The 15,339-nt window shown below is 31.2% G+C and overlaps 2 protein-coding genes and 1 pseudogene across 2 annotated transcripts; 1 reads left to right on the plus strand and 2 right to left on the minus strand.

Annotated features, from left to right (window-relative positions):
- On the minus strand, positions 1,304-2,337 carry LOC109326182 (uncharacterized mitochondrial protein AtMg00810-like). The gene is made up of 2 exons (XM_019558873.1): positions 1,955-2,337; positions 1,304-1,736 (listed from the first exon to the last, which is right to left on the minus strand). The coding sequence occupies exons 1-2, from the start codon at positions 2,335-2,337 to the stop codon at positions 1,304-1,306; spliced, it is 816 nt and encodes a 271-aa protein (XP_019414418.1).
- Positions 9,894-10,581, plus strand: LOC109328817 (VHS domain-containing protein At3g16270-like). The gene is made up of 2 exons (XM_019562417.1): positions 9,894-10,318; positions 10,479-10,581. The coding sequence occupies exons 1-2, from the start codon at positions 10,046-10,048 to the stop codon at positions 10,518-10,520; spliced, it is 315 nt and encodes a 104-aa protein (XP_019417962.1). The 5' UTR covers positions 9,894-10,045; the 3' UTR covers positions 10,521-10,581.
- LOC109328826 lies at positions 10,550-12,669 on the minus strand (annotated as a pseudogene).

Consider the following 15,339-nt stretch of genomic DNA (forward strand, 5'->3'; position numbering starts at 1 on the left):
ATCTTATGATTACTTTTAATAGAATAAATGTATAATAATCAATTGCATTATCACAATTAAATCAAATCAAATATATAATTTTTTGCTTAATATAAAAATATTGTTTTTTCTTAGAAGGGTCAATATTACATTGTGATTTTTTAGAGGCTTTACTACAACAAAAATATTACATTAAAAAATTGAAGTTTAATTTCTATAATTTGGAAGAATATTATCATCAATGGTCATTGTTTACGTATAAAGTTATTATTATTGTTTACATTAATTTTTCTTATATAAACTGTAACTTTTATAATATACATTTTTGACTTAATATTTTTTATTGTTTGATTTTAATTCTTTCATCTACGTTATTGAAGTTTTATTTCTATTATTTACAATACATATTTTTTATGAGCTATACATATTTATTATAAGTTATTTTAAAATTAAACAACAAATGGTTATAAATTTATATTTATAATGAGTATTTTGTAATATTATGAAATCAGAAATAACCTTAATTGAAATTGTATTAATAACTAGTCATTTTCCTAAGGTTATTATTCTATTTTTGATGGTTGTTTTACTTGTAGGATAGAGATAGAAAAAGACCTTGCTATATTTTGTATTGTTCTATTTGAAGATGAAGGGCATGAAACTTTATAAATACATATTATTATTATTACTTGACTCTAAAATTACTGCGAACAAATAAAATTAAAAAATAGTTATTATTCTTAATAACTACTAACAAATATTAAAGATATAGAATTATTAAAAATATTTTTTATGTTATATTTCTTATTGTTACTATTTTAATAATGCAATAATAACATTGTAATATTAGAATCAAATCTACACAAAATATATTCATAAAAACCATTATCAAAATTAAGGAATACATATTTGTTATGACTCATGAGTTATGCATATTTCATATTACTTATTTTAGAATTAAACAATAAATTGTTATAAATTTATATTTAATTTGAACATTGTCTAAAATTAAGGAAGGGAAATAACCTTATTGTTACACATAGCATCAAATTTTCTTAATTAATATAATTACAATCTAATGGGTGCACTTTAATATTATATAATATAATGATTATTGAATTTTGATAGAATTCATCATTGATTCAGCAAAGCTAGTACCAATTGGATACTAGTTGTGTATTTATACAAGCAAAAAGGAAAAGCCTAAAAATAAAAGGTTGTTAAGTTAGTTACAGCAGAAAAGGAAATAATAGTAGGATGCACTTGGACAGGAATGATGCATAGATACAATCAGTGTTTTTAGGCAATATTCCAATATCCCCCCTCAAGCTGGGGAGTGGATGTTTAAGATGCCCAGCTTGCCAAGAAGATAAGAGAAAGTGGTCGTGTCGAAGGCTTTAGTGAACAAGTCAACAAATTGCTCGAAAGTGGAAATGGGGAGTAAATGGAAGAGACGAGCTTGGAGACGTTCTCTAACAACGTGACAATCAATATCAATATGTTTGGTACGTTCATGAAACATGGAATTCACAGCAATGTACCGAGCTAAGTTGTTATCACAATAAAGAAGAGAAGGCTTGATAAAGGAGATTGGAAAGCTATCAAGCAAGTATGTTAACCATTGAAGCTCACATTCGGTGGCAACAAGAGCTCTATACTTAGCTTCAGATGATGATCTTGCAACTGTGTTTTGCTCTTTAGAACGACATGAGACAAGAGAATGACCAAGGAAAACACAATACCCAGAAATTGAATGTCTGGAATCAATGCAAGTGGTCCAGTCTGAGTTACTGAAGGCCTTTAATGGAAGAGCAGAGGTTGTAGGGTAAAAATGCCATGTCCAGGAGCTGTTTTAATGTATCAAAGAATTCTGGTCAAGGCCTGTTGATGAGCATTGGTAGGTGCACTCATAAATTGGCTTAATTGTTGAACATAAAAACTAAGATCGAGTCTTGTGTTTGTAAGATAAAGTAACCTTCTAATCAATCTTCTGAAGGCAGCAGGATCCGAATAAGGACCAGATGAATCCTTAGAAAGTGAAGTACTTTTAGCAATAGGAGTGGAAACAGGTTTTGAAGCCAAAAAAATAGTATCAGCTAAGATATCTAAGGCATACTTTCTTTGGCTCAATGTGATTCCATTGCTTGATCTTGCAACTTCAAGGCCAAGGAAATATTTCAAGGGGCCAAGATCCTTAATTCTGAATAGTGTGTGAAGATTATGCTTAACAAAGGCAATTTCAGATGCATTATTGCCACATAGAATCAGATCATCCACATAAATGAGGATCACAGTGAAGCTAGAGGATTGTTTCTTGGTGAAGAGTGAATGATCATGAGCAGATTGAGTATAACCCATATGTGTAAGAGTGTAGGAAAGTTTTTGGTATCAATCCCTACTGGCTTGCTTCAATCCATAAAGGGATTTGCAAAGTTTGCACACTTGATTGGGTTTGGAACACACTACACCTTGAGGAATCACCATATATACATCCTCTTTTAGATCACCATGTAAAAATGCATTGTTAACATCTAGCTGATGTAACAACCAATTTTTAGATGTAGCAATAGCCAAGACAAGCCTAACTGTAGTCAGTTTGATAACTAATGCAAAGGTGTCATAAAAATCAATACATTTTGTTTGATCACACCCTTTTGTAACAAGCCGTGCTTTGGACCTTTCCACAGTTCCATCGGATCTGTATTTGATTCGGTATACCCATTTTGATCCAATTGGGACTTTGTCTGCTGGCAAATCAACAATGCTCTAGGTGTTATTTGTTTCCAGTGCCTCAAGTTCAGCTTGCATAGCATCAATCCATTCAGGATATTTTATCGCTTGTGTGTATGATTTAGGTCAATATATATAGAGATGGAAAGAATATGAGAAAGATGGTGAGAAGAAATAGACGAGTAGGATAATACAAAAGAAAGAGGATGGTTAATTTATGGTGAGTTTGTGATGGACTGATTAAGGAAATTGCAATGGAAATCATGTAAGTATGTAGGGGATGACGAAATCTGGTGGATTTTCTAATAATTTGATGGTTAGAAGATATGGATTGAGTGTATAGAGGAGAAGCAAGATTGATAATTGGTTGTTGGACTGAAGATAGTGATTGAGGAGAGAATGATTGAAACTGTTGAGAATCAAAAGGGAAATTGTTATGTGTGGAAGAAGTGTTGGAATGAGTATCATAAAGAAGAAAGTCAGAGGAAGAATCAAGAACAAGGGCATCAGATGTTGAGACACTAGTGGTGTGATGGTAAGGAAATTGATTTTCATAGAACTGAACATTTCTAGAGATGAAGATTTCTCTAGATTTTAAGTCAAATAACACATATCCTTTCACACCAGTCTTGAATCCCAACAAAATACATTTTCTGGCCCTATCATCCAACTTGGTGCGATGACTCAGTAATGTGGAAGCAAAACTCAAGCAACCGAACACCTTAAGCCCATGAAGATTAGGTTTGCAGTTATAGAGTATTTCATGTGGAGATTTGTGTTGAAGAGTTGGAGTTGGAATTCTGTTAATGAGAAATGCAGCATGTTGAACAACAAAAGACCAAAAAATGTTTGGAAGATCTGCATGGAAAAGCATGGACCTAGTCACATTAAGGAGATGCATATGCTTCCTTTCAACCACTGAGTTTTGCTGAGGAGTTTCAACACATGATGTTTGATGAATAATGCCTAGATTATCAAAGAATGAAGGCAGTTTAAATTCAATGCCATTATCTGTTCTGATTACTTTAATGACCTTACTAAACTGTGTTTGAATGTGAGCAACAAAATTCTGCATTAACATTCTTGCCTCTGATTTATTTTTCATGAGATACAACCAAGTATGTTTGTTGTAATCATCAATGGCAGTCAAAAAATATTTAAATCCATTGATGGAAGAGATGGATAAAGGGTCCCAAATATCCATATGGATGAGATCAAAAGGTGCTAAACATTTATTTGCACTGTTTGGGAATGGCAGTATAGTTTGTTTTGCCAAATGACAAAACTCACACTTTCTTAGCATCAAAATGAACATAAGAAAAGTCTTTACAAATGTGTTGCAATACATCAACAGAAGGATGTCCTAATCTGTAGTGCCACAAATCAAAGGCAGAAATTCTACAAACCGAATTAACCAAACAGATCTTCTCCATACATGGTTTTGAAGGTGTGTCAAGGATGTACAAATTCTTCACCACTTTAGCATGTCCAATCATCTTCGAGGTATTGATATCTTGAATCACACATTGAGAATCATCAAAAATCACTCTGCAATGTAAATTATTTGCAAGTTTATGTACGGATATTAAGATGAATTTGAATTCTGGAACAAATAAGGCTTTGTGCAAGAGCAAGTTCTCATAAAACTTGACAATGCCTGAATACTTAGCTAAAACTGTGGATCCATTTGGCAATTTAATGGTAACTGGTTTGATTGAATGAAATGACTTGAAGCTAGATAAACAAGGACACACATGATCAGTAGCTCCACTATCAAGAATCCATGGATGGATGTTACCTGAGTCCTTGTGCAGATCAGTTTCATCAAGAGGCATGATACTGAGTTGATTGATTTTGCTTTCTGATGAGTCAATCATGTTTGCATTGCTGAACAAAGATGCTAACTCTGCATACTGTGCAGGACTGAAATTCAGTGTTGGTTTTCTACCATTTTCAGTGCTCTCAAGTTCATTTTCATTACTCGAGTCAATCATGTTTGTGCTTCCAACATTGTGCATTTTTCTATTTGCCAAAACTAGGTGGGAATCCATGCTTGTAATAACACACATCAGCAGTATGTCTCTCTTTTCCACAATATGTGCACACTTTAGGATTGTTAGTTCTAGTTGTGCTATAATTTGTTCCTTTACCTCTGAATCTTGTAGGAGTATTTCCTCTCCCTAAAATTCATTTCCATTGTGCATTGTTACTCGAAGTTTTTTTTATATTTTCTGCTGGATCCACAACATTCATATTCGAATTAAACAGAACTTTCATGTTTGCATTAGTTGCTTGGCTTTCTTGCTGTTGTAACAAGGAGAATGCCTTGTTGATGATAGGTAAAGGTTCAAGCAAAAGAATTTGTGACCTAGTTGTACTAAATTCTTCATTTAGTCCTTTTAGGAAACAAATCACATATTCAGATTCTCTTTGTTCCTTGATGATCTTTATCATTTTGCATTTGCACTTCACAACACAAGTACATGAAGGTATAGGTCTCAATGCTTCTAAATCTTCCCAACAGTTTTCAAATCAGTAAAATAGTTTGATATGTTCTTATCACATTTCTTAATGGAATGTAATTCTTGCAATAAATCTGAAATACAAAAATGATCACCTTTCGAGAATCTGTCTTTCAAATCTTTCCACAGCTCATGAGCATCTTCAATGTAAACTGTGTGTTGAGCTATATGTGTGGTTAAGCACCTTATAATCCATGAAATCACCATGATGTTACATCTTTCCCATCATCAAAGATCAAATCATTAGGATCAGGCATCAATATTGTTCTGTCAACAAATTTGTATTTGTTCTTAGACAGAAGAGCATGCTTCACTCCTCTGCTCCACGAATTGTAATTCGTTCCATCTAGCTGTGCTGAAACAAGAATCGCTCTTGGATTTTCTCCACGATGCAAATAGAGAGGATTCTTAGGATTTTGAATTTCATTGTTGTTGAATTGTGAATCTAATTGATAATCCACCATGAATGAATTATGAAGAAGAAGAAGAATCGAGAAAGAAGAGGAAGAACGAAGATGAGAGAAATTGAGAAGAAGAAGAGATCAAAGAATATGTGCAGCGGTATTCAGAGCAAATTTGCTCTGATACCATATTGAATTTTGATAGAATTCATCATTGATTCAGCAAAGCTAGTACCAAATGGATACTAGTTGTGTGTTTATACAAGCAAAAAGGAAAAGTCTAAAAATAGAAAGTTGTTAAGTTAGTTACAGCAGAAAAGGAAATAATAGTATGATGCACTTGGACAGGATTGATGCACAAATACAATTAGTGTTTTTAGGCAATATTTCAATAATGATTGCACTTTAACTTTTTTTAATGTAATGGCTGCATTGTAACCGTAAATTCTACAAATATATGTTATGTATGTTGATTAAGAAACATTATAACATTTTAATCATAATGTATTGTATTTATTGGGACATAACATATATTTGCTACACTTTAGTGTTAGAATTCAATTGTTGCACTTTAATGTTTCTTACACTTAATGATCTTGTTATAATTTTTTTCCTTATTGTAATTTGTAACAAACTATGGGGTAAAATTAGTGTGAATAAGATTCAAATTTCAAAATCAGGGAAAGTATAATCAATACCATTGTTCTTGTCACGTCAAAATTTATTATATTTTAAGTCATGTGAAACATATACTCATGTCTCGCTTACCAATGTATAATAACCAATGCCTACCATTGCTCTTCCTTTGCATAGGGTGACGTATAACTATTGTTGACTTCTATCTCAATTCCTGCTATACATTTATATCAGACATTGATGTATGAAGTTGAACTTATAAATTAAATTGACATTGTTATTGACTCCTCTTTTTGTTTCATTTTTTTAGCATATATGACCTTTGTAGTAACGTAATCTAAAAAAATACAAATGCAGTGATTAATCGTAATGCAATATCAGTTTTGATTATTAATGCATTATCATAGAAGGTCATAACCCACAAATTTATATAGTGCAATATCAATATCCATTAAACAATTATAAATCATTAGTTATGTCGAAGTGGTAATAAAGGCCACATCTCATTACCAATAAATAATAAATTTTCAGCAAAGGCTATATCTTTGACAACAACAAAAAACAGATCAATGTTGAACTGAAACTGTTTTTTAGCAAAGTTTGTCAACAAACTTTAAAAAAATCAGTCATGTAGTGACTAAAACTGGTACTAAGAAAATAAAAATAGATCAATAGTAAAGACTATATCCTTAAGTGATTTTCAATGAAATAAAATTACAATATGAAAGAAATAACAGTAAATTACATATCTCATTACAATATAAAATTACATAGAAAACATATCATTAAATATGTCTATTAAACATATAGACTTTAACATTCATTACAAATAGAGAGTTATATACATTTAAGTATGATAGTGAATTTGGTAATGACAGAATATTATAATTGTTATGAGTAGTGGTAGATCTTGATCTAAATATTAGGAGGGGCAACAATATTTAGTTACATTTTATAATTAAAATTAATTGAGTAACAAAAATATAAAGAAACATACATGATTGAATCAACATTAAAATTTTGAGGTAATTTTTTTTAATATAAATTGCTATGTTGTCTGTAAGACATTTATCTTTTATCTTACTACGTAATTTTGTTTGTATGTCTTCATTGCTGACTATGATATTTATGTAATAGCTGAACCGCAATAACTACGATAAGACGAATAAATTGATAAACAAAATATGACTAATGACATATAGTTTAGAAATTTTCAAATTTGAATCACTAACGATACCAAGAAGAAAATTTTGAAATTGACATATCAAACTGATCTTCTTTTGCTCATTGAAATTCATAGGATAGATTTTTTGAACAAAAAAGACATATATTATCAATATTAAATAACTTATAAGCATCCTTAGGATATATATTATCCATACATACATAATCAGATAATTTCTTTAATCAAGTGTAATATCATTATGAACTCAAATGAAGACATGTTATTATAAGCAACATCTACACATGTAAGAGAACTTTCTTTATGTATAATTCTTAGAAGGACTATACAAGTTGCATTATATTTATTTATCAAGCTGCAAATTAAAGAAATATATGAGTTTCAACTAATATCTCCATGTAGACCTTATTGTGGTGTAGGTAAAAAAAGTACATCCACAGTTCCAAAAAGTGTGTCACTTTATGTACACTTTTTATAATTTAAGAGTTTAATAATTAAGTATTTTATTGATCAAACACAGTAAGTAACACATGGAATAAAATATTTCTTAGAACAAAAAATATATTTTAGTAGGTAAAAAGGTATAAAAGAAATATTCTAAAAAATTCCAGGGGGCAGTTGCCCCCACCTGTCCCTTTAAAGTTCCGCCGCTGGTTATGAGTACTTAGCTCAATTATTATAATTTAAAAAATAAACACCAAGGTGCCATTGATGTAGAGAGTCAACTTCATAACTTATATATGCTAATGAGACATGAAGATGGAAGGACTGAATCTAATCAGTCAAAAAAATGGTTTAAGAGTAAATATCATATAACAGTAATAGATCTATCGTTCTATTGTAGTCATGCAGACAACTCAGAAATGCCAAACTGTATAAGACAATGTAAACTTTTAAAAAATGTAAACTTTATCTATGACATAAGCTAAAGAAGTCATTAGATACATATTAGAAACAACAAAACTGTAAACTTTGACTCTCACACAAAATCTAAACGGGAAAACTTTTTTTGGTACAAAAACTTTGAAAATGAAAACTCAAAGTACCAAAGAAGACCCATTATTTAATAAAGTGATTGTAGTCATGGAGAGAACCAGGAAACACATTAGAAACAATAAAAATGTAAACTTTGATTGCTAAGAAAATCTAAATGGGAAAACTTTGGAAATACAAAAACTTTAAAACTGAAAACTCAAACAAAGTAACAAAGGAAACCCATAAAACATAAAAAAAACAAGATTTTCTTATAGAAATTTACAAAATATAGACTTTGATTCGGGGGAAAAATAGTGAACGAAAATGGCTGAGACTAAAGTTACCTTAATCTCTGAAATTTTGAAGGAAAATGATTTTAAAGAAGTACAAAAATCTCCTATCATCAGTAACAAAAATGGCTTAGGTTATCTTATTCTCAATGGTGAATGGAAACCCATAAAACATAAAAAAGATGAGATTTTTAATAAAGAAATTTACCTTAAATAGATGAAGAAGACTCAACAAAGAAAAAGTGAAACGATACACACAAGTGGGGGAGAAGAAGAAATAAAGTAATGAAGAAGAAATGAATAGGTGAATGAAGAATAGTGTTATAATAATGAATAGAAAGTGAGTGGAGTATACATGTGATACACGCAAAAATAGTCACACTGATACATATTAGTATTACGATGAGAATAAAAGGGGAAGGTAGGAATAATAATGACACTGGTAAAGGTTTTTTGACATTTAGTGAATTTAAAAGAGATGTACCTAGTATAGTATAGTAACAATAAACATTTTTTTTGCTTTGAATTTTTAAGTTAAGTTTTTTATATTTTTACCCTCTTATAATCCAAGTGTCAGCGTTTGAGGAAGACTTTTTTTGTAATACTATATAAGCCATTTCATTCTGAAAGAGATAGTAGATAGTAGAATAGTGTTTTGAATGAACTCGATACTCCATATCAATATTTTCACCAAAAAGTAGCTGGTAATGTTATCAGGCTAGAGAGTCTAATTAGTGTAACCTCGTACCAGACTTACCAGACTTGAAAATAGTTTTAATTTGCAGTATTAACCAATGAGTGGTTGGAACGCTTTGAACTGAAGAAAATTTCGGTCTAAACCATAATAATTTAGAAAGTGAACTAAATGACTCACTAAAAATTGAAGAAAAAGTGTAAGACTAGTATAATATTTTGTTTTACTCATGTCAAAAAAAGATGGAGAAATTTATTTCAATAAAATTATACATAATTATTAATTATATAATATTTTGTATTTAAGTATAATTATATATTGAGGTGAGAACAAAAGAACACGCAGATGATCTCTTTTCAGGGATGACATTTGGTGAGGTAAACACGGTGATTATGAGAGTCACGGGCATGGGAATAAAAGCAATCCTTAACTTTTTGACACACTGGCTTCCAATTCTGAGCAAGGAAATCATATAGAGTTTGTTAGTGATTTAACTGGTTTATCAATGGATGAAAATACCTCAAGTATGAAGCAGAAAACAACATCTCCTTCCGTGCAATCTGAATCTTTATTTTCAGGTTTAAATAATCATGTCCCTGACAATATTTTAGGTGGCATCTTGGGCTATCAGGCAGATGGGTATTATGTTGAAGCACCCATCTTCCACTCAGCCTCTTAATTATGGTGCCATGGGTCTTTTGGCTCAGCAGCAATTCCTGGCAACAATGGCTAATTTCCAACACCTTAGTAATGCCAACATGCGAAATGATGGTGTTGCTCAAACTGCTGGAACAGGTGGAAGGACCGCTCTGCCAGACATATTTCAACCAAATTTTTCAACTCAAACTTCTAGCTCAATGATCAACAATTCAAAGAAAGAAGATACGAAAGCTTTTGATTTTATCTCGGTAAGTCACATACTTTATGCATACCTTTGTTGGTTTTTATTTTTGTTAATGGTCTGGTTTGAGTATTACTGGCTTGCTTTATTAAACAGATTACTTGTTAGAATAATTTTGCTTTTGGTTCATTTTACTTGATCAATTGTTTCATGCTTGTAGCCTGTAGGACCATCTTTCTTCTGTTCGTGATCTGAGGAGAGTGATTTGAAATTTCAACATTGTGCTTTTGTGAATGATATTTACAGTGTTTTAGTGTTGGATTAATAGATCATGGTTTATAGATTGGTTTGCTATGTGGAAAAAGTTGATTTTCTCTTACCATGATTGAGCATTCTAGATGATATTCTACATGTCCATGTTAACAAAAAAAAATAAAAGGTGAACATTTTGGACATGGAAGAAGTGGTTCAAAATGCTGCCACTTGTATTATCCCCGTTTGATATTTCTGTCGTAGTTACTCTTGAGTCCTGATTCCAAGGGCCCTTAGATTGATTCTTTGGAAGTTCAAAGCTACTCTGAGTTTCATTACGATATGCAACGGGTTCATATTTGTCACCATGTTCTGTTTCTATGGTCAATGACCTTTGAAGGTTTGGACCCCTGTAACTTCCAGAATCATTCTTCATCAATGAATGTCCATGTGTTAAACTATTAAGTCCTTGCTTAATTGACGCACTTCCAATACCAACTACCTCACTGATTAACGATTTCTTATCACCTGATGGTGGTTCTGTTAAGGTTAGAGCACAATGCGGAACGGAAAAAAACCATGGGCGATCAAGAGCAAAATTCCACTATGTAAAAAAGAAGAGTACAAGAAATCCTCTTATAATGATGAGGACAAATGACAATATTTTTTCTCACAAATACTCTCTCAAATGGAACAAGAATTCTCACCAAGAATGCACTCACAATATATGTGTAAATGAAAGAGATGTTGTGTGTTGTGAAGATGATTTTGAAGCTCTCTATATGTGTCCTTTTATAGGCAAGCAAAGTCTTGGTATCTTGGATTCCAAGCATTGGATGCTTGGAAACAAAGCCATAAAAGTGACATAAAATGCCCTTAAAGAGAGCCATAAAATTGTCATAAAATTCTTTTAAGGCATAGTAATGAGAGGCATCTAACAGGTTCGAAGTTTGTATTTCCAAACCCTTGTATCCATCTGTTTACATCTTCCGCAGGTGCTGGCTTATTGTCTTCTGAAAACATGGCAGAGATAGCATCTTGAGCTGTGTCTCGTACAGCCTTATTTGGTGCATCACCCTTCAAAGGATCCATCTGTCCCTTATAGTGTAACAACTGCCAAACTGCCACTGAATATCTCTGCATTTCCCTTCTGAAGTATGAACTCTACGCCGGACTTTCCAATTGTATATTTTATCAATCTTAAAGCCTGCCAAAATAAAATAGAAAAGAACAGAGGTCCGTCATACATTTCTACACTGAAATCATTAAATCAAGATCATTTTCTTTAATATCCCCACCTCCAAATTCTTACTATATAATAACAAATGAGTGTGGCTACACCGTTAGAGTTATAACCACTGTAACTAATTATGCAAATTGAGGCCCAAATAAAAAAAAAAAGATTATATTTAGAGGAATTTACATTGACCTACCTTGAGGTCAATACTATGAATCATAACCTTTCAGGGAAGGTAAGTGCAATGATAACATAAATCTCAAGGGACATTGGTGTAATTTTTTAAACAAAAAGAATGTCACTTGCTATTAAGTCAAATCTTAATAGAGGATAATGTAATGTCTTCTTAAATTTATGATGGAAGAGATCTTAGGCGAATAATTCCATTCCAGTATATCTCAAACAACAAAATTAGATAACTCTCACCTCACAAACCATGCACAAATAGATTGCAGTGAATAAAGTAAAACCAGAAAACCGTGGACAAAGAAAAATAAAGTATGCATTTTCATGATCACATTATTACACATTCCCTAACCAACTATTTCCTTAGCTCTACAAAAAACCCAGAATTTGAAAACCCACCATCTCTTTCAAGTTCTATGATTTCAACAATTTTGAAACATCCCATCAATAAAAAATCAAACTTTGAAACACCCAGATCCCAATTTGTTACCTTCTGTTTCACAATTGGGCTTTTATGTTCCAAACGTTTCAAGACAAACTCGGAAACCTCTTTTACAATGCTAACATGCGAAGAACGCAAAAGTTCGCATATTTCTTCCAATTTGTAAACGGGTGTTACTTTATCTTCATCTGAGGTAGCTGAATCGATCAACCTCGATCTCCAATACGATTCAACCGCTCTTAGACTCGATTCCATTTATTCCCAAATTTGATCGAATTTCAATCCACAAACCCTAGCAACTTGGTCTTAAAGTTTATGGAAAATTAAATACATAATTAAACTTTAGAACATGTTGAATGTGCAAGAGTATCCATTCTTCACATCAGTACACGCATATATTAATATTTAAATTAATATTAACATTCAATTAATATTATTGTCCCAAAAAAAACATTCAATTAATATATGCACAATCAACAAAATTATATGGATAATAAGCACTCCTTATTTATATACTATTACTAATTATTGTATGGGTAGAGTACTTATATACTAGTTCAATCATTGATTCATTAATTATATGCATATCAGATAAGTTATATATGTTATAATAAATTTATAAGTATTATTATTTAGGACATGTAACTTTATTATTAGTTACTGGAAATGAATTTTGACAAATACCATACATTTTTTGACTGAATTTATACAATGTTTAATCTGATTGTGATATTGTACTTATATGAAGATCATTGAGGAAGGCATCATATGTTTGGGTGTGTAAGTGCACACTCTGAAATTATTTTCCTCCCCATAATAAATTTAGAATATAATATTGATTCACTGACAATATAAAGAATTATGCACAATCAGTGAATCATCTACCCTTCATTTGAATTATTTTTTCTAAAAAGTCAAACATAATTGAAAATAAATGGTAGATGATGAAATGATAGTGTAAAAAATTCTTACATTATCAGTGTATACATCTTTTTCTCATAAATTTATAGTGAATATTTGATGCATCTCTTAATAATATAAATCATATCAATGTTTCTTAGTTATTATATAAAATTTTATATCACTTAATCAATATTATTATACTTGAATGTGTCATCAATTCGATCAATTATTGAGTCAATGATGAGATTAAAAACTCAATAGTTAGAGTATTACCCTAAAAAATTATCAAAGTTTTATAAATTATCTAGTTTTAAAAACATTGTTATTACACAAATACTTAATCAAAAACAAATAAAAAATGTTTTACAATAATACAATATCCACAAATAAGTTAAAGCATTGTTATATAACAGTTTTTATAATTTGACTACAACAAAAGCGGTGCAATAATTTTAAATTTAATTTAAACAAATTATTTTTTGTTACAATATAAGCTAAAAAATAACAAATGATTGATTAAGCCAACGAGTCTGATTAGATAGGTCAAGTTACCAATTTTATGAGTAAAATAGTCAAGTCGAACAAATCCATACTGATTTTAGTTCATAGCCAATCAATTGAGTAACTTGAACCAGTTTGATGTCTATTCTAGATTGGATCAGCCGGTCTAGTTGAATTCAATAGCATTGCATTTATTGCAACTTGCACCCCTAACTTTGGATCCTAGATATGTGAAGATTGGTTTTCCAATTAACCAAGCTAATGGTATTCATAATTACCCTTACACCCACTCACCTAATATCATCCCAAAAACAAGTATGGGATTGAACAAACATGATATCAAAGTCATGATTTCTGCCTAGAGAAAGTTTATGTTTGTAATCCTTTTGGGGTGGTTTTTTGGTTGTAACATCCTTGTGATTATTTAATGTTCTTCCCGACATATTCAAATATTGATTTACTGATTTCAAGAAGACTAGAAGTGGTATTACAATCAACAAAATTGACAAAGAAATGATTCATTCTCCTCAATAGTGGAGATTTACTAGCATTTATGTTTTGATTAGCTCCACTGTGTGTTTCCTTCAATATGCCTTTTGATCAAGACAAAACAATATTCTCTAATTTTATCTCTTCTTCAATTTAGCAACAATTTTGCAAGATAAAATCTCATATCACATCAAGACATAAAGGAACGTCATAACGCAAGTTTCTGATCAAGTCTTCATCACCACTTTTTTATTCTTATTCACCAACCATTCTTATTCTTATTCTTCTTGGTAGGTCTATGTAGAGTTTCTTCTTCCTCTTATTTCTCCTCTTCTATTAAATTGAGCATAAGAGGTGTTCACTCAGTACAATATGAGATCAAATTTTTACAAGCTAAAGTAATTAATCGAGGTCGTAGCCGATGCAAATAATATAACAATTAAGAATTGTAGTACTAGGAAGTGATTCCTAGGGCGTTTCCCAAGGATTATCTTTCAAGCAAAGATTCAAACACCTTATACTCACACAAATGAGTTTTTTTTGTTGGATTAGTATGAACAATAAACAAATTTAGAAACAGTAAATAACAATATGATAAAATGGCTAAAGCCCCTTGGTTCGTTTGCTCACAACTCAATCATCGGTTCCAAAAGATTATTTTCAGATTTCAACCATTAACTTCTGAATTTGTTGACAATCAATTAACTAAGCGATAATCAATTCAAAGTTCCAGAACCTAAACCTCTAACTAGGCGAAATCAGTATAAGCATGAAACGATTAACAAATTCACACGAACTAAGCATTCTTGCACTAGAGAGAGTAAATCAACTAAGCGAAGATAAACTCAACCAACCAGTTTCTAAGAAATGTAATTAAGCAAACCATATTCAGAAAAGATAGAAGAAATCAACAATAAAGAAACCGAAAATGAAAAATGAAAAAGAAGTGAAACCGTAGCGGAGCAAAAAGAGGGAAAACGGAAATGTGTGTGTTTCAAAAATGAGGAAAAGTAAAGTGTGTGTTTGGAGTGGGGAATCCGAATTTAACCCCTCTAACACACATAAAACCGAATTGGGC

Source organism: Lupinus angustifolius, chromosome LG02 (genome assembly GCF_001865875.1).
Source record: "Lupinus angustifolius cultivar Tanjil chromosome LG02, LupAngTanjil_v1.0, whole genome shotgun sequence".
Lineage (NCBI taxonomy): Eukaryota > Viridiplantae > Streptophyta > Magnoliopsida > Fabales > Fabaceae > Lupinus > Lupinus angustifolius.

Coding starts and splice junctions, on each gene's coding strand:
- LOC109326182 (XM_019558873.1), bottom strand. CDS start 2,337: ATGGGTTATACTCAATCTGCTCATGATCATTCACTCTTCACCAAGAAA. Junction 1,737..1,954: donor TTCAGAAGATTGATTAGAAG/GTTACTTTATCT, acceptor CATTGATTCCAG/ACATTCAATTTCTGGGTATT.
- LOC109328817 (XM_019562417.1), top strand. CDS start 10,046: ATGGGTATTATGTTGAAGCACCCATCTTCCACTCAGCCTCTTAATTAT. Junction 10,319..10,478: donor AAGCTTTTGATTTTATCTCG/GTAAGTCACATA, acceptor TGTAGCCTGTAG/GACCATCTTTCTTCTGTTCG.